We start from the raw sequence: 18,842 nt of genomic DNA, 5'->3' as shown, positions 1-18,842 counted from the left end.
GTGTGTGTGTGTGTGTGTGTGTGTGTGTGTGTTTAGCCTGGGTTCTTGTTGTGTTTGACTAATTCCCTCTCTCTTCTGTTAATTTCCATACAGTAATGATTTTCTGTGATTTTGTGTCTTATGAAAGGATTAAACAGCACTCCATTTGAGATATACCCTGATTTCCCTGACATGACTTGCTCCTCATTTGAAATGACTTATTATTCTGTTACAGAGTAGGAGACTCTCATAATGTGAGCATATTCAATATCAGAAGGAAGTCTGGCATGCTTATTGATTACTTTTAGAGCCTTCTGGAATGGGCTTATTCTGGAGCAGGTAGAAGAAAACAGTCTAGAAATGACACAAAACTAGGGGAATCCATGAGACCAGGAGAGACACTGTAATATATAGAGAGACATTGCAGAAGTCAATGGAAGAGATCATTTTAAAGTGGGCTACATGGGAAAACACTAGAAAGATTTAAAAACATATTTCAAATCTAAATGATTTTTCTATGTTCCTCTGTTACATAAACTGAAAAATTATTGAAAATAATCTTGGTCAAGCTTCTAAATACCTGCATTACTTTGTCAGTCTCTGTTCACTAGGATAAATCATATCGTGCTGCTTTGAAAGGAAAAAAATTTAGCAATTTTTTTTTAACTTGTAAATTCACAGGAGGGAAGTAATTCTTAGAGAAAGCTTCAAGGATTTAATATAAGATAAACAATTCTTTTCATCAAACTCACTATTAAATATAACAGAACTGCAGGCAGAATAATTCATTTTAATATTAAAACCAAGCACAACTTCTTCAGTCTGATTACTCAAGCATGTGAAAATACTAAAGTCTAAAAAAATAAACAATTAGTTAAAACTTGAAATAAGAAAATATGTTGAGAATTTACAGATAGATTTTTCTGTCATTTACATTATAATGTTATCTCTGTCTTCAGATAAGCAGAAGAAATAAAATAGTCATTTAAGAGATGCTGTGAAAAATGCAAAGCCTGAGAACTTTGCTGTGATGATTTGGGGAAGGTGAAAAAAGTCTTAGTTCTTAGTTGTTCACATTAGAAGTAATTTAACATTCTTTCATTTAACAAAGTATTCATTGAGCATCTACTATATACTTGGCCCTGCTTTAGCCTCCGGGTTTACAGCAATGATACAGGGCAGTGGAGAAAATAAAGTAGGAAAGGAAGTTTGGAAGTGCCAACCAACAGGGGTGGTTTTGCAGTTTTACATATGGGAGTCAGAGAGGACCTCACAGAAAAGGTGACAGTTAAACACAGTTGTTTAGGACATGTGAGATTGAACCATGGAGAATTTGAGTCATGGGCCTGGGAAGAGCAGTCCCAATAAGCTGAGTAGCAGGTACAAATGTCCTGGGGCAGAAACATGCAGAAACATTCAAGGCATAGGAAGAAAATCACTGAGGCTGGAGTGGAGTGATTCAGGGAGTCTGTAGCACAAGGTGAGGTAGGAGAGGTCAAGGGCGTCAATACTTGGCTTTCATTGTAAGTGGTATGAGATTCCTTCCCCAGAGGGATATGAGACAGGAATGACAGGATTTGACTTTTATTCTCAAAGGAGTATTCTGGATGCTAGGTTAGGAAGAGACTAAAAAGATATAAAGGCAGAAGCAGGGAGACCTGTTAAGAGGCTACAGCAGTAATTCCAGTGAGAGATGATGGTAGATTGAACCAACGGTGGTAAGCAGTGGAGGTGAAACATGGTGGGATTCTGGATTTATTCTGAAAGCTGAGCTCCCAGGATTTGCTGATAAGTTTGGTTGTAGTTTGTGAGAGCAGTCAAAAGGACTCTAAGGATTTTAACCTGAGCAATTAGTAGGATGGAGGTGCCATTTAGAGGTGAGACAGGTTGCCAAAGAAGCAGGTTTAGGGGGGTGATAATCAGAAGTCTGATTGGATGTATATTAGATTTATGCTATCTACTGAATTTCTACTAGAGTTGTTGAGTAATCAGTTGTACATATAATTCTGGATTTTAGGGAGACTTTCAAGCTAGAATTATAAAATATGGAAGAAAAAGACATGTAAGTGGTATTTAAAGCCACAAGCCTGGAAATAAAAAAAGAGGAGTTCCAGGGCTATGTTAAGAGATTGTGGAGGAGAGAAGAACTAGTAGGGAGCATGACTTCATTATTAACAACTTTCCTTCCGAGGGCATTGGCAATGTAAAGGGTCTAGCGGCCCTAAGTGGTTTTCAAATTTTTATAGGATTCACCTGCTCATTTTCCATTTACCTATAACTTGATCTAAATCTTAAACTCTTGCTCTTAGTCACTTACTCCCCACCTTTATGCCTGCATCACACTGGTTTTGAATATACTTATTGGTAGTGCAACTTCATCTGAGTGTAAAGGGCATTTTTGAAAACTGTCAAAAGTAATTTGGGGATTTAGCTGATGAATAAAATGGGTGGCCAAGTTGGTTAATACTGCTTTTGATCAAACATTAGGCATGGCTCTTGAATAGTATCAACAAGTTTACTGTGTGGTTTATATGCAGAGCTAAAAGCAATGTCAACAGGCATGTCCTAAAATGTTTTGAGCAATGACATTACTGAAATATATGTATAGTTTCCCAGAGGACTGTTTTCAATTGACAATTATATATCATACACATATATAAGTTCTGTTAACTTGATTAACACTATTTCTTAATAGTCTATTATTTTATCATGTGTATTTATACAGATGCTTAAAGTCCATGAACATGCATACAGCTATAAAAAATATCTAACTTAATCTTCATTTCCCAGCCTAACAATTTCTTAAACAACTGCTATTCTCAGCTAAGCTGATTAACTTATCAAAAGCAATTGAAAATAATTATTTTAATGAATGAAAGTTCTACAAAAACACATTTAATAATATTTGCCCAGCTCTTACAAAAATGGCTGATTGCAAACACTATAGATTTACAAACAATCATCCTTGGGTATCTGGCTAATACTAAATTTGTAAAGGATGCATTCCCTGAAAGTTATGCCAAATATTTGTTCAATGAACAAATATTTATTAAGTTCTAGTGTGTTCCAAATGCATGTCATGTTGAGAAGAGTTTGCTCCTTTAAGTCCTTCAAAGTGCATCCTTAGAGATTTATGTGCATAAAGGAGAGAGCTAAGGTAGTGCTTCTGACTTTCTCCATGTGGAGTCTCCTGGGGAGTTTCACCATGTGGAGGACCTGTTTTGCTAGGCTAGCAAAAGACCAGAGAAATAGGTGAGGCTTAGAGTTACCCTTTTCTGTTTGTTGCACCCAGATTCAGACCTTTAATCAATTACCTTGTGACAAAGAAAGCTCCCTCTCTTACTTAACGACATGGCCCAGTTGCCATCCTTGCCTCTCTGACTCGACCAATCTTCAGGAAGGAATGGGGTATAATAGAGAAAGCAGCTTTTAGTTTTCCTTAGAGGCTAACTACCATTGACGTTCTTGGTTCTGGGGATGCAAAGATGGGGTCCCTGTCATCAAAGAAATTATTACTTTTTGAGGGAAAAGAAATACCCTTGAGCAATTACATCAGAATATGATAACATACTCAATGGCAATCTGTGGGAAAACACTAAGAGCTCCTGGCTTCACAAAGAAGGTGCTGGCACTATTCAAAGAGATGAGTCAGTCTTCCACAAAGCTCAGCGTGATGAGAGAGGGGTAAATTCTCGGGACATAGCTTTTTTTCTTTTGGCTCTTAATACTCTAGGTAGTCCTGCTTTTTTGTTTTTTTTTTGTGGTACGCGGGCCTCTCACTGTTGTGGCCTCTCCCGTTGCGGAGCACAGGCTCTGGACGCGCAGGCTCAGCGGCCATGGCTCACGGGCCCAGCCGCTCCGCGGCATGTGGAATCTTCCCGGACCGGGGCACAAACCCGTGTCCCCTGCATCAGCAGGTGGACTCTCAACCACTGCGCCACCAGGGAAGCCCCGGTAGTCCTGCTTTTTCAAAGCTTTTTCACTAGATTTGTCCTGACACTTCATTTTGAATAAAGTCTGGGTTTCATTCTATGACTTGCTCTGTGAAATATTTTATAGCCTTTCCCCCAAGCATCACAATTACACTGAGGCACAATGCTGTACCTGGTTCATTGTTCCTTACTTACACTTGGTGGCTGGCCCCATTTCTCTCACGAACGTTGACATTAATTGCTTAAAGGAAGAAAGTGATTTCTAAACGTAGGTTTACATGTTTCTTATTAGATAAGATAAACTTACAATGTTCTTCACGTGCTTCACAAGTATGGTCAGCTTCGCATCCTCGTATGTTATGACTAACTGCACCTTAGGCTTCTTGTCAGGAAACTTCTCACCTGATGAAACAGTAGAGTTTTAGTGGATTAAATTGGAAGTGGCTGATCACAGGATAAACTGAACATTCAAAGACTAAAGCAGGACCAATGAATAATATGAAAAAGAAACATTTTTCATATGACACTGAAAACATAATACTCTTCAGGAAACTGGGTTGGTTAAGATAGGATTTGTGTCTAATAATCCTGAATCTATTCTACCTCCTCATAGTCTATGTTTTGTTTCAATCGATACCATTATTTTCCCGATTATTAAAGCCTGAGACCTCAGTGTCATTTTTGGCCGCAATTTTCTCCTCAACATTCAGTACAATGAGCTTAAAGTATTAGGGAACATAGGAGTTGAAAGTGTTGGCTTTAGAAGTCAGTGAGTCTGGGGTGCAGGTCCCAGCACTATACTAAAGACTGTGACTAAGTTAATCGACTTCTGTAAAATGGAGATAATAGTCATCTACTTCAGGACAGTTGAGATGATCTCAGTGAATGTTTGCAATCACTCCATATATTTACACTCAGCTCTTCCTTTCCAGTTCTGCTGTGCCTAGTGCAGATGCATATGGATCTTTTGCCTGAACTACTAGAACATTCTCTTCCCCTCCTCCAGAACCCAAATGTATTTGTACACAATTACCAGTATAATCTTCCTAGGGCAACTTTTATAAAATTACTCTTCGATCAAAGTACTGTTCATAGCTTTCCATAGCTTATGAAAAAGTCTGAATTTTTCAGCTTTGTATTACTGCTTCTTATTGAATCTGTCTTATTTCCCATTCTTATTATTTCATACTGCAGTCTGTATGTTCAGTTCTACAGACATGCTCTGCTATTTCCTTGCAGACATTGCTCATATTATTCTCTTTATTTAAAATGATCTCTTCCACCATTTTTGGCTATTGAAATTTTACCTTTCTGCAAGGCCTAATTAAAATGCAAAAGGGTTTCTGTGGTCGCCACCCTCTGAACTCCCCTTAGCACGGCCCTTATCACTTAATATTTATATTGTAATTATTACCTTACATGTCTCAATTTGCTTAGTGGATTACAATCTCCCTTAGGGCTTACTTTTTTCCTATTTCCCCAAGGGATATATAAATCAGTGCTTGCTCCATAAAGTTGCACTAAACGTTTATTTAATGACAAAAGTAATCTCAATTTTCCTTTCAAGTTATATCATTCCAACATTAAAACGAAGGCTTTAGTTTTTTAATTAAAAATTTCCAGATTATAGCCCAAGGATTAAGCATAATTCACAGTTTTCTAATATTTCCCTTGGTAATCTCTGGTTGTATGTTTTCTGAGGGAATTCAGAAAGAAGAAATTTACTACTAATAAGGAATTTGGCAATGTTTTGTTGTGGGCTCACTGGGGTCCACGTTGTTTTCTGATAGTCAGTTTTAGCTCTCTAATCCTAACATTTGAAAATTAAACCTGAGCTTTATGTTTCTTCTCCCAAAGCCTTTTACATGTTTATTAGAATAGTTTACACATTTTAAATAGGTAATATTAATTAATTTTATTGTTAATGTGGATTATTTACATTGAAATAGTTAAAATTCACATCGAGTGTTTCTTACAACTGAAATGGTAATTACGTAAATATAATAAAAAAATTCTTCCTTAAAATATCTTGATTATGATGACTGAGTGACGCTGTGAGTTTGAGACACTACGAGATAATTTTGACTGTAGTACTTGGGTAAATTGTATTTCATAATACAAAAATGTAGTTGAACTTTTGGTATGAGTATGCTAAAAATGCTGATACTTTTTGATGCACAATGAACATAATTTTTGAATTAAAGAGTGAAAGGATTATTAATTAGAAACTTAATGTGTTTAATTAGAGGAGCTTTAATTCAGACAGGAAATTAGCATAAATTTATGGGTGAGTGTCTAAATGATAATCATGCAACTGTTACTTGAATTGACTGAAGATGATATTCCACCCTAAACCTTTCATGCAAGATTAGTAATCACAGTATCCATCAAAACATGTCAGACTTTAGAACCCACTAAAAATACAGGCCACTCGGAAATCTTAGTAGTCAATGTAGTAATAGTAGAGGTACTTAGGATTTTTAGAATTCTTATTGTGTGCCAAATGTTGGGCTAAGAGTTTCATGTACATAAACTCACTAAATCCCCACAGCAAACCTACAAAGTTTGTGTTACCTCCATTTTACCCATGAGGAAACTGAGGTATTTTGGTCCAAGTTTAGGCAGGGTCAAATGATCTCTAAAGACTATGTTTCTGAACATCATGCTGTAAGGGGCAACAAGGGGTCAATAACCTAAGGGAAAGAATTTAAACGAAGAGCCCAGAGAGGGAGACTTTTGAGAATAGCTTCACAGGGACAAGAAGATGCTAGAATATCTTGATTTTTCTGCTTCAAGTGATTCTGGGGGATCTAATCATGCTTAATCTAACCATTTATAGTAACCCCAAGAACTGTTAAAATATCATTGGTCCAAAGAATGACTGTGTTGAAATGCTTGAATGCATGGCACTACAGCAGCTAATATGGGCTTAATTATGCATAATGTGTCCATTAATGTTAAAAAATACCATTTCAAAATTTAACTTCCTTTCAGATATAATATATTCATATGATTCAAAAATGAAAATTTATTTTTAAAGTATACAGTAAAAAGCCTTCCTCCCATTCCTAACACCTATTCACCCAGTCCTCCCATTATTATCATTTTTTTAACATTTTTATTGGAGTATAATTGCTTTACAATGGTGTTTCTGCTTTATAACAAAGTGAATCAGCTATACATATACATATATCCTCATATCTCCTCCCTCTTGCGTCTCCCTCCCACCCTCCCTATCCCACCTCTCTAGGTGGACACACATCACTAAGCTGATCTCCCTGTGCAATGTGGCTGCTTCCCACTAGCTAGCTATTTTACATTTGGTAGTGTATATATGTCCATGCCACTCTCTCACCTTGTCGCAGCTTACCCTTCCCCCTCCCTATGTCCTCAAGTCCATTCTCTACGTCTGCATCTTTATTCCTGTCCTGCCCCTAGGTTCTTCAGAACCATTTTCTTTTTTTGAATTCCATATACATGTGTTAGCATACGGTATTTGTTTTTCTCTTTCTGACTTACTTCACTCTGTATGACAGACTCTAGGTCCATCCACCTCACCACAAATAACTCAATTTCGTTTCTTTTTATGGCTGAGTAATATTCCATTGTATATATGTGCCAAATTTTCTTTATCCATAGCTGTCAATGGATACTTAGGTTGCTTCCATGTCCTGGCTATTGTAAATAGAGCTGTAATAAACACTGTGGTACATAACTTTTTTTTTCACATCTTTATTGGACTATAATTGCTTTACAATGGTGTGTTAGTTTCGGCTTTATAAAAAAGTGAATCAGCTATGCATATACATATATCCCCATATCTCCTCCCTTTTCTGTCTCCCTCCCACCCGCCCTATCCCACCCCTCTAAGTGGACACAAAGCACCGAGCTGATCTCCCAGTGCTATGTGGCTGCTTCCACTAGCTATCTATTTTACATTTGGCATGAATCTTTTGAATTATGGTTTCCTCAGATATATGTCCAGTAGTGGGATTGCTGGGTTGTATGGTAGTTCTATTTTTAGTTTTTTAAGGAACCTCCATACTGTTCTCCATAGTGGCTGTATCAAGTTACATTCCCACCAACAGGGCAAGAGAGTTCCCTTTTCTCCATACCCTCTCCAGCATTTATTGTTTGTAGATTTTTTGATGATGGCCATTCTGACTGGTGTGAGGTGATACCTCGTAGTTTTGATTTGCACTTCTCTAATGATTAGTGATGTTGAGCATCCTTTCATGTGTTTGTTGGCAATCTGTATGTCTTTTTGGAGAAATGTCTATTTAGGTCTTCTGCCCATTTTTGGATTTGGTTGTTTGATTTTTTGATATTGAGCTGCATGAGATGCTTGTAAATTCTGGAGATTAATCCTTTGTCCGTTGCTTCGTTTGCAAATATTTTCTCCCATTCTGAGGGATGTCTTTTGGTCTTGTTTATGGTTTCCTTTGCTGTGCAAAAGCTTTGAAGTTTCATTAGGTCCCATTTGTTTATTTTTGTTTTTATTTCCATTTCTCTAGGAGGTGGGTCAAAAAGGGTCTTGCTGTGATTTATGTCATAGAGTGTTCTGCCTATGTTTTCCTCTAAGAGTTTTATAGTGCATGGCCTTACAGTCAGGCCTTTAATCCATTTTGAGTTTATTTTTGTGCATGGTGTTACAGAGTGTTCTAATTTCATTCTTTTACATGTAGCTGTCCAGTTTTCCCAGCACCACTTATTGAAGAGACTGTCCTTTCTCCATTTTATATCCTTGCCTCTATCAAAAATAAGGGCAACGAAATGTGCATTCCATTATCTATATTTCTGTTTTTGTGCCAGTACCATACTGTCTTGATTACTGTAGATTTGTAGTATAAGCTGAAGTCTAGGAGCCTGATTCCTTCAACTCCGTTTTTCTTTCTCAAGATTGCTTTGGCTATTCGGGGTCTTTTGTGTTTCCATACAAATTGTGAATTTTTTTGTCTAGTTCTGTGAAAAATGACATTGGTAGTTTGATAGGGATTGCATTGAATCTGTAGATTGCTTTGGGTAGTATAGTCATTTTCACAATGTTGATTCTTCCAATCCAAGAACATGGTATATCTCTCCAACTGTTTGTAAAATCTTTAATTTCTTTCATCAGTGTCATAGTTTTCTGCATACAGGTCTTTTGTCTCCTTAGGTAGGTTTTTCATAGGTATTTCATTCTTTTTGTTGCAATGGTAAATGGGAGTGTTTCCTTAATTTCTCTTTCAGATTGTTCATCATTAGTGTATAGGAATGCAAGAGATTTCTGTGCATTAGTTTTGTATCCTGCTACTTTACCAAATTCATTGATTAGCTCTAGTAGTTTTCTGGTAGCATCTTTAGGATTCTCTATGTATATTATCATGTCATCTGCAAACAGTGACAGTTTTACTACTTCTTTTCTGATTTGGATTCCTTTGATTTCTTTTTCTTCTCTCATTGCTGTGCCTAAAACTTCCAAAATTATGTTGAATAATAGTGGTGAGAGTGGACAAGCTTGTCTTGTTCCTGATCTTAGAGGAAATGGTTTCAGTTTTTCACCATTGAGAACGATGTTGGCTGTGTGTGTGTCATATATGGCCTTTGTTATGTTGAGGTAAGTTCCGTCTAAGCCTACTTTCTGGAGGGTTTTTATCATAAATGGGTGTTGAATTTTGTCCAAAGCTCTTTCTGCATCTATTGAGATGATCATATGTTTTTCTCCTTCAATTTGTTAATATGGTTTATCACATTGATTGATTTGCATATATTGAAGAATCCTTGCATTCCTGGGATAAAACCCACTTGATCATGGTGTATGATCCTTTTAATGAGCTGGTGGATTCTGTTTGCTAGTATTTTGTTGAGAATTTTTGCATCTATGTTCATCAGTGATATCAGCCTGTAGTTTTCTTTCTTTGTAACATCTTTGTCTTGTTTTGGTGTCAGGGTGATGGTGGCCTCATAGAATGAGTTTGGGAGTGTTCCTCCCTCTGCTATATTTTGGAAGAGTTTGAGAAGGATAGGTGTTAGCTCTTCTCTAAATGTTTGATAGAATTCACCTGTGAAGCCATCTGGTACTGGGCTTTTGTTTGTTGGAAGATTTTTAATCACAGTCTCAATTTCAGTGCTTGTGATTGGTCTGTTTATATTTTCTGTTTCTTCCTGGCTCAGTCTTGGAAGGTTGTGCTTTTCTAAGAATTTGTCCATTTCTCACATGTCCATTTTATTGGCATATAGTTGCTTGTAGTAATCTCTCATGATCCTTTGTATTTCTGCAGTGTCAGTTGTTACTTCTCCTTTTCTATTGATTTGAGTCTTCTCCCTTTTTTTCTTTGTGAGTTGGCTAATTGTTTATCAATTTTGTTTATCTTCTCAAAGAACCAGCTTTTAGTTTCACTGATCTTTGCTGTTGTTTCCTTCATTTCTTTTTCATTTCTTTCTGATCTGATCTTCATGATTTCTTTCCTTCTGCTAACTTTGGGGTTTTTTTATTCTTCTTTCTCAATAGCTTTAGGTGTAAGGTTAGGTTGTTTATTTGAGATGTTTCTTGTTTCTTGAGGTAGCATTGTATTGCTATAAACTTCCCTCTTAGAACTGCTTTTGCTGCATCCCATAGGTTTTGGGTCATCGTGTTTTCATTGTCGTGTGTTTCTAGGTATTTTTGATTTCCTCTTTGATATCTTCCATGATCTCTTGGTTATTTAGTAGCGTATTGTTTAGCCTCCATGTGTTTGTATTTTTTACAGTTTTTTTCATGTAATTGATATCTAGTCTCATAGCATTGTGGTTGGAAAAGATACTTGAAACGATTTCAATTTTCTTAAATTTAGCAAGGCTTGACTTGTGACCCACGATATGTTCTATCCTGGAGAATGTTCCATGAGCACTTGAAAAGAAAGTGTATTCTGTTGTTTTTGGATGGAATGTCCTATAAATATCAATTAAGTTCATCTGGGTTAATGTGTCATTTAAAGCTTGTGTTTCCTTAATTACTTTCATTTTGGATGATCTATCCATTGGCGAAAGGGGGTGTTAAAGTCCACTACTAGTATTGTGTTACTGTTGATTTCCCCTTTTATGGCTGTTAGCATTTGCCTTAGGTATTGAGGTGCTCCTATGATGGGTGCATAAATATTTACAATTGTTATATCTTCTTCTTGGATTGATCCCTTGATCATTACGTAGTGTCCTTCTTTGTCTATTGTAATAGTCTTTATTTAAAGTCTATTTTGTCTGATATGAGAATTGCTATTCCAGCTTTCTTTTGATTTCCATTTGCATGTAATATCTTCTTTCTTCCCCTCACTTTCAGTCTGTATGTGTTCCTAGGTCTGAAGTGCGTCTCTTGTAGACAGCATATATATGGGTCTTGTTTTTGTATCCATTCAGCCAGTCTATGTCCTTTGGTTGGAGCATTTAACCATTTACATTTAAGATAGTTATCAATATATATGTTCCTGTTACCATTTCTTAATTGTTTTTGGTTTGTTATTGTAGGTCTCTTCCTTCTCTTGTGTTTCCTGCCTAGAGAATTTCCTTTAGCATTTGTTGTAAAGCTGGTTTGTAGGTGCTGAATTCTCTTAGCTTTTGCTTGTCTGTAAAGGTTTTAATTTCTCCATCAAATCTAAATGAGATCCTTGCTGGGTAGAGTAATCTTGGTTGTAGGTTTTTCCCTTTCATCACTTTAAATATGTCCTGCCAGTCCCTTCTGGCTTGCAGAGTTTCTGCTGAAAGATCAGCTGTTAACCTTATGGGGGTTCCCTTGTGTGTTATTTGTTGTTTTTCCCTTGCTGCTTTTAATTTTTTCTTTGTATTTAATTTTTGATAGTATGTGTCTTGGCATGTTTCTCCTTGGATTTATCCTGTATGGGACTCTCTGTGCTTCCCGGACTTCATTGACTATTTTCTTTCCCATATTAGGGAAGTTTTCAACTATAATCTCTTCATATATTTTCTCAGTCCCTTTTTCTCTTCTTCTTCTGGGACCCCTATATTTCGAACGTTGTTGCGTTTAATGTTGTCCCAGAGCACTCTGAGATTGTCCTCAATTCTTTTCATTCTTTCTTCTTTATTCTGCTCTGCAGTGGTTATTTCTACTATTTTATCTTTCGGGTCACTTATCCATTCTTCTGCCTCAGTTATTCTGCTATTGATTCCTTCTAGAGAATTTTTAATTTCACTTATTGTGTTGTTCATCATTGTTTGTTTGCTCTTTAGTTCTTCTAGGTCCTTATTAAATGTTTCTTGTATTTTCTCCATTCTATTTCCAAGATTTTGGATTATCGTTACTGTCATTACTCTGAATTCTTTTTCAGGTAGACTGCCTATTTCCTCTTCATTTGTTTGGTGTGGTGGGTTTTTGCTTTGCTCCTTCATCTGCTGCGTATTTCTCTGTCTTCTCATTTTGCTTAACTTACTGTGTTTGGGGTCTCCTTTTTGCTGGCTGCAGATTTGTAGTTCCCATTGTTTTTGGTGTCTGCCCCCAGTGGCTAAGGTTGGTTTAGTGGGTTGTGTAGGCTTCCTGGTAGAGAGGACTGGTGCCTGTGTTCTGGTGGATAAGGCTGGATCTTGTCTTTCTGGTGGGCAGGACCACGCCTGGTTGTGTGTTTTGGGGTGTCTGTGACCTCATTATGATTTTAGGCACCCTCTCTGGTAAAGGGTGGGGTTGTGTTCCTCTGTTGCCAGTTGTTTGGCATAGGGTGTTCCGCACTGTTGCTTGCTGGTCTTTGAGTGGAGCTGGGTCTTAGTGTTGAGATGGAGATCTCTGGGAGATCTTTCACCGTTTGATATTACATGGAGCCAGGAGGTCTCTGGTGGACCAATGTTCTGAACTCAGCTCTCCTACCTCAGAGGCACAGGCCTGACACCTGCCCAGAGCACCAAGACTCTGTCAGCCACACAGCCAGGTATGTGGGGAGTTTCTTGCCTTTTGGGAAGTCTGAGGTCTTCTGCCAGTGTTCAGTCGGTGTTCTGTAGGAGTTGTTCCACATGTAGGTGTGTTTCTGATGTATTTGTGGGGAGGACGTGATCTCCACGCCTTACTCCTCCGCCATTTGAAGGTCTGCCTCCCCATTATTATTTTATTCGTTTTCCATATATTTCTCCAGATGGACACATATTCTTCCAGAATTTCTCCATATAAGTAAATATGAATAAGTATTTTTATTCTCACCCCTTTTTCCAAAAAGGAATAGCATATTTACTATTCTACACAACAGTCTTGGAGATACTTTCATGTCAATAATACAAAGCTTCTTTATTTTTTAAATATACTTTCACATTATTCCATCATGAGGAAATAGCATAATTTATTTAACACTTTACCCATTGACGGGCAAGTGGGTTGTTCCCAATGCTTTCTAGATGTTACAAACCATGCTGCAGTAAATAGCCTTGAATATGTATCATTTTGTACCTGTGCACAAATACCATAGGATAGATTTCAGCCGCCGAATTGCTGAGTCATAGGGTATTAGCATTTTAATTTTGGTAAACATTCCCAAATTGTCTTCCACAGAGGTTGTACCAATTTGCATTATCACCAGCAGTGTATGAGTGTCTGCTGATTTATAACAATGCTTGTTAATTAAAGTTTTGAATTTTTGCCCATCTGATGAGTTAAAACGGCATCAGTATAGTTGTAATTTGCATTTTTCTTATGAGTGACCTTGAGGATTCTTTCATTTGGTTAAGAGCCACTTGTATTTTTTGTGTGTGTGTGTGTATTATTTTTTCGTATTCTTTACACAGTTTTCTATTTGGTCATTGGTCTGTTTCTTACCAATTTATAGGCGATGGTTGCATGTTAAATAATCAACCCTTCATATGTGATAAATTGCAAATATTTCCCTCATTTTGTCTCTCATCTTTGCTTTTTTTTTTGCAGTACGTGGGCCTCTCACTGTTGTGGCCTCTCCCGTTGCGGAGCACAGGCTCTGGATGCACAGGCTCAGTGGCCATGGCTCATGGGCCCAGCCACTCTGCAGCATGTGGGATCTTCCCGGACCAGGGCACAAACTGGTGTCCCCTGCATCAGCAGGCGGACTCTCAACCACTGCACCACCAAGGAAGCCCTCTTTGCTTTTTTTGAACTTTGCTACAGTGTTCTATATCATGCAGAATTGTTATAGCTTCTGAATTTGTAGTCATAGTTACAGCAGCTCATCCGAAGATTAAAAAGCATTTTTTCCATGTTTTCTTTGTCATATACATGGTTTCATTATTTACATTTAAAATCTTTCACTCATTTGGTATTTATCCTGGCATATGGTGTGAAGTATACTATGCCAACATTATTTGTTGAATTTTCTCTTACTTGTTTGGGCAACTATTAAATTCCTGAATATATCTGACTCTGTTTATGGACATTCCATTATGTTTTACTTGCTCATCTACTTATGCACTGACACCTGCACTGTTTAATTATTGATGCTTTGTAATGAGTTTTTATATCTGATAAGGCTAAACTCACCTCTTTGTTTTGCTAATTTTTCCTGGCTTTTCTTTGTTAATTTTTGTTTATGAAGTGTATAATTAGTTTATTTAAATAAAAATAAATCTGTTGGAGATCAGTCAAAATGGTGGAGTAAGAGGATGTGGAGCTCATCTCCCGACATGAACACATCAAAAATACATCTATATGTGGAACAATTCTCACTGAAAACTAATTGGCAGAGGACTCCTGTACAACCAAGGCTGTAAGAAAGATATACATGTAATCAGGTATGAAGGAAAGAAAAGCAATTGGGTTGGGATCTTTGTCCCTGAGAGGGGCCCAGAAGAAAAGGGAGGATTCTTGGGCAGACACCTGCCCTGGGGAGTGAGCAGTGAGAGCCAGATTGGGCACCCCAGTCCTGGGGTCCTATACAGGGGAGAAGTGCCCTCTTGGCTGGTTGGAGGACCACTGGAACTAACAGGGGAGCTGTGAGAAGCCTGGATTCTGCTCCTGAGGAGCACATGCATGCTGGCTTGACCCCAAGAAGGGCAGAAAGATCTAGTGATTGCTGGGTTTCCTGCAACCACCTTGGTGCATGCCCCAGCCCAAGTTAAGTGAACACTCCAGCCCCATTCACTTCACATCACGGTGTGGTATTCAATCTGGGGCAACCAATACTGGGGATAAGACACAACTGAGGGATACAGAGACTACGCAGAGCTTGGGCAAGCCTGGGTGGAATGGCAGCGGCCATGATTTGTGCTTACTCAAGAAGCACATCACAAGCAGCCCAGATCTCTGAGAGCAGCCACTCCACCACAGCTCACGCCCTGGTACATGTTGAGAGTCTACACAGGCCCTGCCTGTCCTGTGCTGTGGCTCCACAGTGGAAAGGAGGGTGGTGGAGGCTGGTGACAGTGACTGATTGAGAAGGATGACGAAGACTTGCACCTAAGGCTGCACCTGAGCCGAGTGAGGGAAAAAATTGCAGGTGCCTGCACAGTCAGTGCAGCAGAGACAGCTTGGACCTCTGCTGTGGCCGACACAAGCTGACAGCCTGCGTGGGCCCCCTTGCTTCAACATTCCCTCACTCTGGGGCAAGGGTTCCAGTGTGGGGCTAGGGGAAAACCCACACTTAAAGGCACCTGTCATTTTTTTTCACACTCGACTCCAGCTTTAAGACCCTCCATTTCCAGCCCACCCTCTACCAAGGGGGTAGCTGTCAGCACACCCTGAGGAAAGATGTGATTTGCATCCATGTCAAATCCAGCTCTCCCACTAAAGGTACTGGGCACATACAGTATGTATAGGGATGTTCCCATATAGGGACAGCCCTTCAAGACTGCAACAGGTAACTGTTTCATCTAAATTCATAGAGGCAGAGAAAGTTAAACAAATGAAAAGGCAAAGGAACTGCTCTCAATTGAAACAGCAAGAGAAAACGGTTGAAGAAACAAATAATGAAACAGAAATAAACAATTTACTAGATAAAGAATTCAAAGCATTTGCAATAAAAATGTTAATTGGATTAGGGTAAATACATGTACACAGTGAAAATTTTAACAAGTAACCAGAAAATATTTTTTAAAAAATCAGAAATGAAGAATTCAATAGCTTAAATTAAAAAACACAATAGAAGGAATGAATAGCAGATTAAGTGATACAGAAGAAAGCATTAAGTGATCAATGAAACCAAGACTTAGTTTTTTAAAAAGATAAACAAAATTGATAAACATTTATCCAGGCTCACCAAGAAGGAAAGAGGGAGGACCCAAATAAACAAAATAAGAAATGAAAGAAGAGAAATAACAACTGATACCACAGATTTTAAAAAAATCAAAAGAAAATATTACCAACAGTCATATGCCAACTAATTGGATAACTTAGAAGAAATGGACAAATTTCTAGAAACATACAACCTGTCAAGACTGAATCAAGAAAAATAGACAATGTGAACAAACCAATCACTGCAGTGAAATTGAATTTGTAATTAAAAACCTCCCAGAAAACAAAAGTCCTGGATGGCTTCACAGGGGAATTCTACAAAACATATAAAGAATGACTACTACTGATCTTTCTCAAACTATTCCAAAAAATTGAAGAGGACAGAAAACTCCCAAATTTATTCTATGAGGCCACCATTACCCTGATATGAAAACCAGACAAGGACACTACAATAAAAGAAAATTACAGGCCAATTTCTTTGATGACTGTAGATGCAAAAATCAACAAAATACTAGGAAAGTGAATCCAACAATCTATAAAAAGGATGATACACCACGATCAAGTTGGATTTATTCCAGGGGTACAAAGATGGTTCAACATTCACAAATCAATCACTGTGATACACCACATTAACAAAAGGAAGGATAATAATTACATGAGCATCTTAATAGATGCAGAAAAAACATTTCACAAAATTCAACATCAATTCATGATAAAAACTTTCATCAAAGTGGGTAGAGAGGGAACATATCTCAACATAATAAAGTCCATTTATGACAAACCCACAAGTAACATCATACTCAATGGTGAAAAGCTGAAAACTTTTCTTCTAAAATCAGGAACAAGACACTCTCACCACTTCTATTTAATAGCGTTGGAAGCCCTAGACACAGCAATCAGACAAGAAAAAAGAAATAAAAGACATCCAAATTGGAAGGGAAGAAGTACATCTGTCACTATTTGCAGATAATATGATACTTTATATAGAAAAACCCAAAGTCTACAGCCAAAAACTATTAGAATTAATAAATAAATCCAGCAAAGTTGTAGGATATAAGATTACTATACAGAAATGTGTTACTTTTCTATATAGTAAAAATGAACTATGAAAGTAAAAAAAAAAATCCCATTTACAGTTGCATCAAAAAGAATGAAACGCCTAGGAATAAGGTTAACCAAGGAGGTGAAAGACCTATACTCTGAAAACTATAAAACACTGATGAAGGAAATTGAAGGTGATACAAAGAAGTGGAAAGATATCTCATGCTCTTGGATTGGAAGAATTAATATTGTTACAATGGCTGTACTATCCAAAGCAATCTAGAGATTTAATGCAATCCTTATTAAAACACCCATGACATTTTTCACAGCAGTAGAACAAATAATCCTAAAATTCATATGGAACCACAACAGACCCTGAATTGCTAAAGCAATCTTGAGAAAAAAGAACAAAGCTGGAGGAATCATACTTCCTGACTTCAGACTATACTGCAAAACTACAGTAATGAAAACAGCATGGTACTGGCATAAAAACAGGCACACAGATCAATGGAACAGAATAGAGAGCCTAGAAATAAATCCATGCACCTGTGATCAATTAATCCACGATAAAGGAAGCAAGAATACACAATGGAGAAAAGACACTCTCTTCAATAAGTGGTGCTGGGAAAACTGGACAGATACATGTTAAAGAATGAGATTAGAACATTTCCTCACACCATATACAAAAATAAACTCAAAATGGATTAAATACCTAAATGTAAGATAGGAAACAATAACTCTCATAGAAAAGAACTTAGGTAGAACACTCTCTGACATAAAGTGTAGTAATATTTTTTTGGATCTGTTTCCTAAGCCAAAAGAAATCAAATAAACAAATGGGACCTAATTAAACTTAAAAGCTTTTGCACAGCAAAGGAAACCATTGACAGAACGAAAAGGCAGCCTACTGAATGGGAGAAAATATTTGCAAATGATATGACTGATAAGGGGTTAATACTCAAAATAACATAAACAGCTCATACAACTCAATATCAAAAAAACAACCTGATTAAAAAATGGGCAGAAGGTCTGAATAGACATTTTTCCAAAAAAGACACACAGATGGCAAACAGGCACATGAAAAGATGCTCAACATCATTAATCATTAGAGATATGAAAATTAAAACAACAATGAGATATCATCACGTCACACCTGAGAGAATGGCTATCATCAAAAGGTCTACAAATAATAAATGTTGGCAAGGACATGGAGAAAAGGGAACCTTCATACACTGTTGGTGGGAACATAAATTGGTATAGCCACTATGGCAAACTGTGGAGATTCATCAAAAAACTGAAAATGGAACTATCATATGATCCAGTATTCCACTCCTGGGTATATAACCAGAGAAAACAAAAACACTAATTCAAAAAGATACATGCATTCCAATGTTCTTGGCAGTAGTACGTGAGCCAACACATGGAAGCAACTCAACTGTCCATCAACATATGAATGGATAAAGAAGATAAAGAAGATGTGGTGTATATATATACACACACACACACACACAATCACATACACACACACACACACAATGGAATACTACTCAGCCATAAAAAAGAATGAAATTCTGCCACTTGCAGCAACATGGATGGACATAGACAATATTATACTTAGTGAAATAAATCAAATAAAGACAAATATTGTATGATACCACTCATACATGGAGTCTAAAAAGTAAAACAAAAGAATGTATATAGCAAAACGGAAACAGACTCACAGATACAGAAAATAAACTAGTGGTTAC

At 37.4% G+C, this 18,842-nt stretch overlaps 1 protein-coding gene across 5 annotated transcripts in view; it reads right to left on the bottom strand.

Moving 5' to 3' along the window:
- The window catches only part of PIK3C2G (phosphatidylinositol-4-phosphate 3-kinase catalytic subunit type 2 gamma), a 373,466-nt gene that overhangs the window by 29,987 nt on the left and 324,637 nt on the right, over positions 1-18,842 (bottom strand). For all 5 annotated transcript variants that reach the window (XM_069541180.1, XM_060024362.1, XM_060024360.1 and 2 more), the window contains one exon: positions 4,219-4,313. In XM_069541180.1, the coding sequence (XP_069397281.1) occupies positions 4,219-4,313 (95 nt within the window). The remainder of the gene's footprint in view (positions 1-4,218; positions 4,314-18,842) is intronic.

Source organism: Delphinus delphis, chromosome 11 (genome assembly GCF_949987515.2).
Source record: "Delphinus delphis chromosome 11, mDelDel1.2, whole genome shotgun sequence".
Taxonomy (NCBI): domain Eukaryota; kingdom Metazoa; phylum Chordata; class Mammalia; order Artiodactyla; family Delphinidae; genus Delphinus; species Delphinus delphis.
The sequence above is the reverse complement of the archived record's forward strand: the minus strand, read 5'-3'. Positions and strand labels throughout refer to the sequence as shown.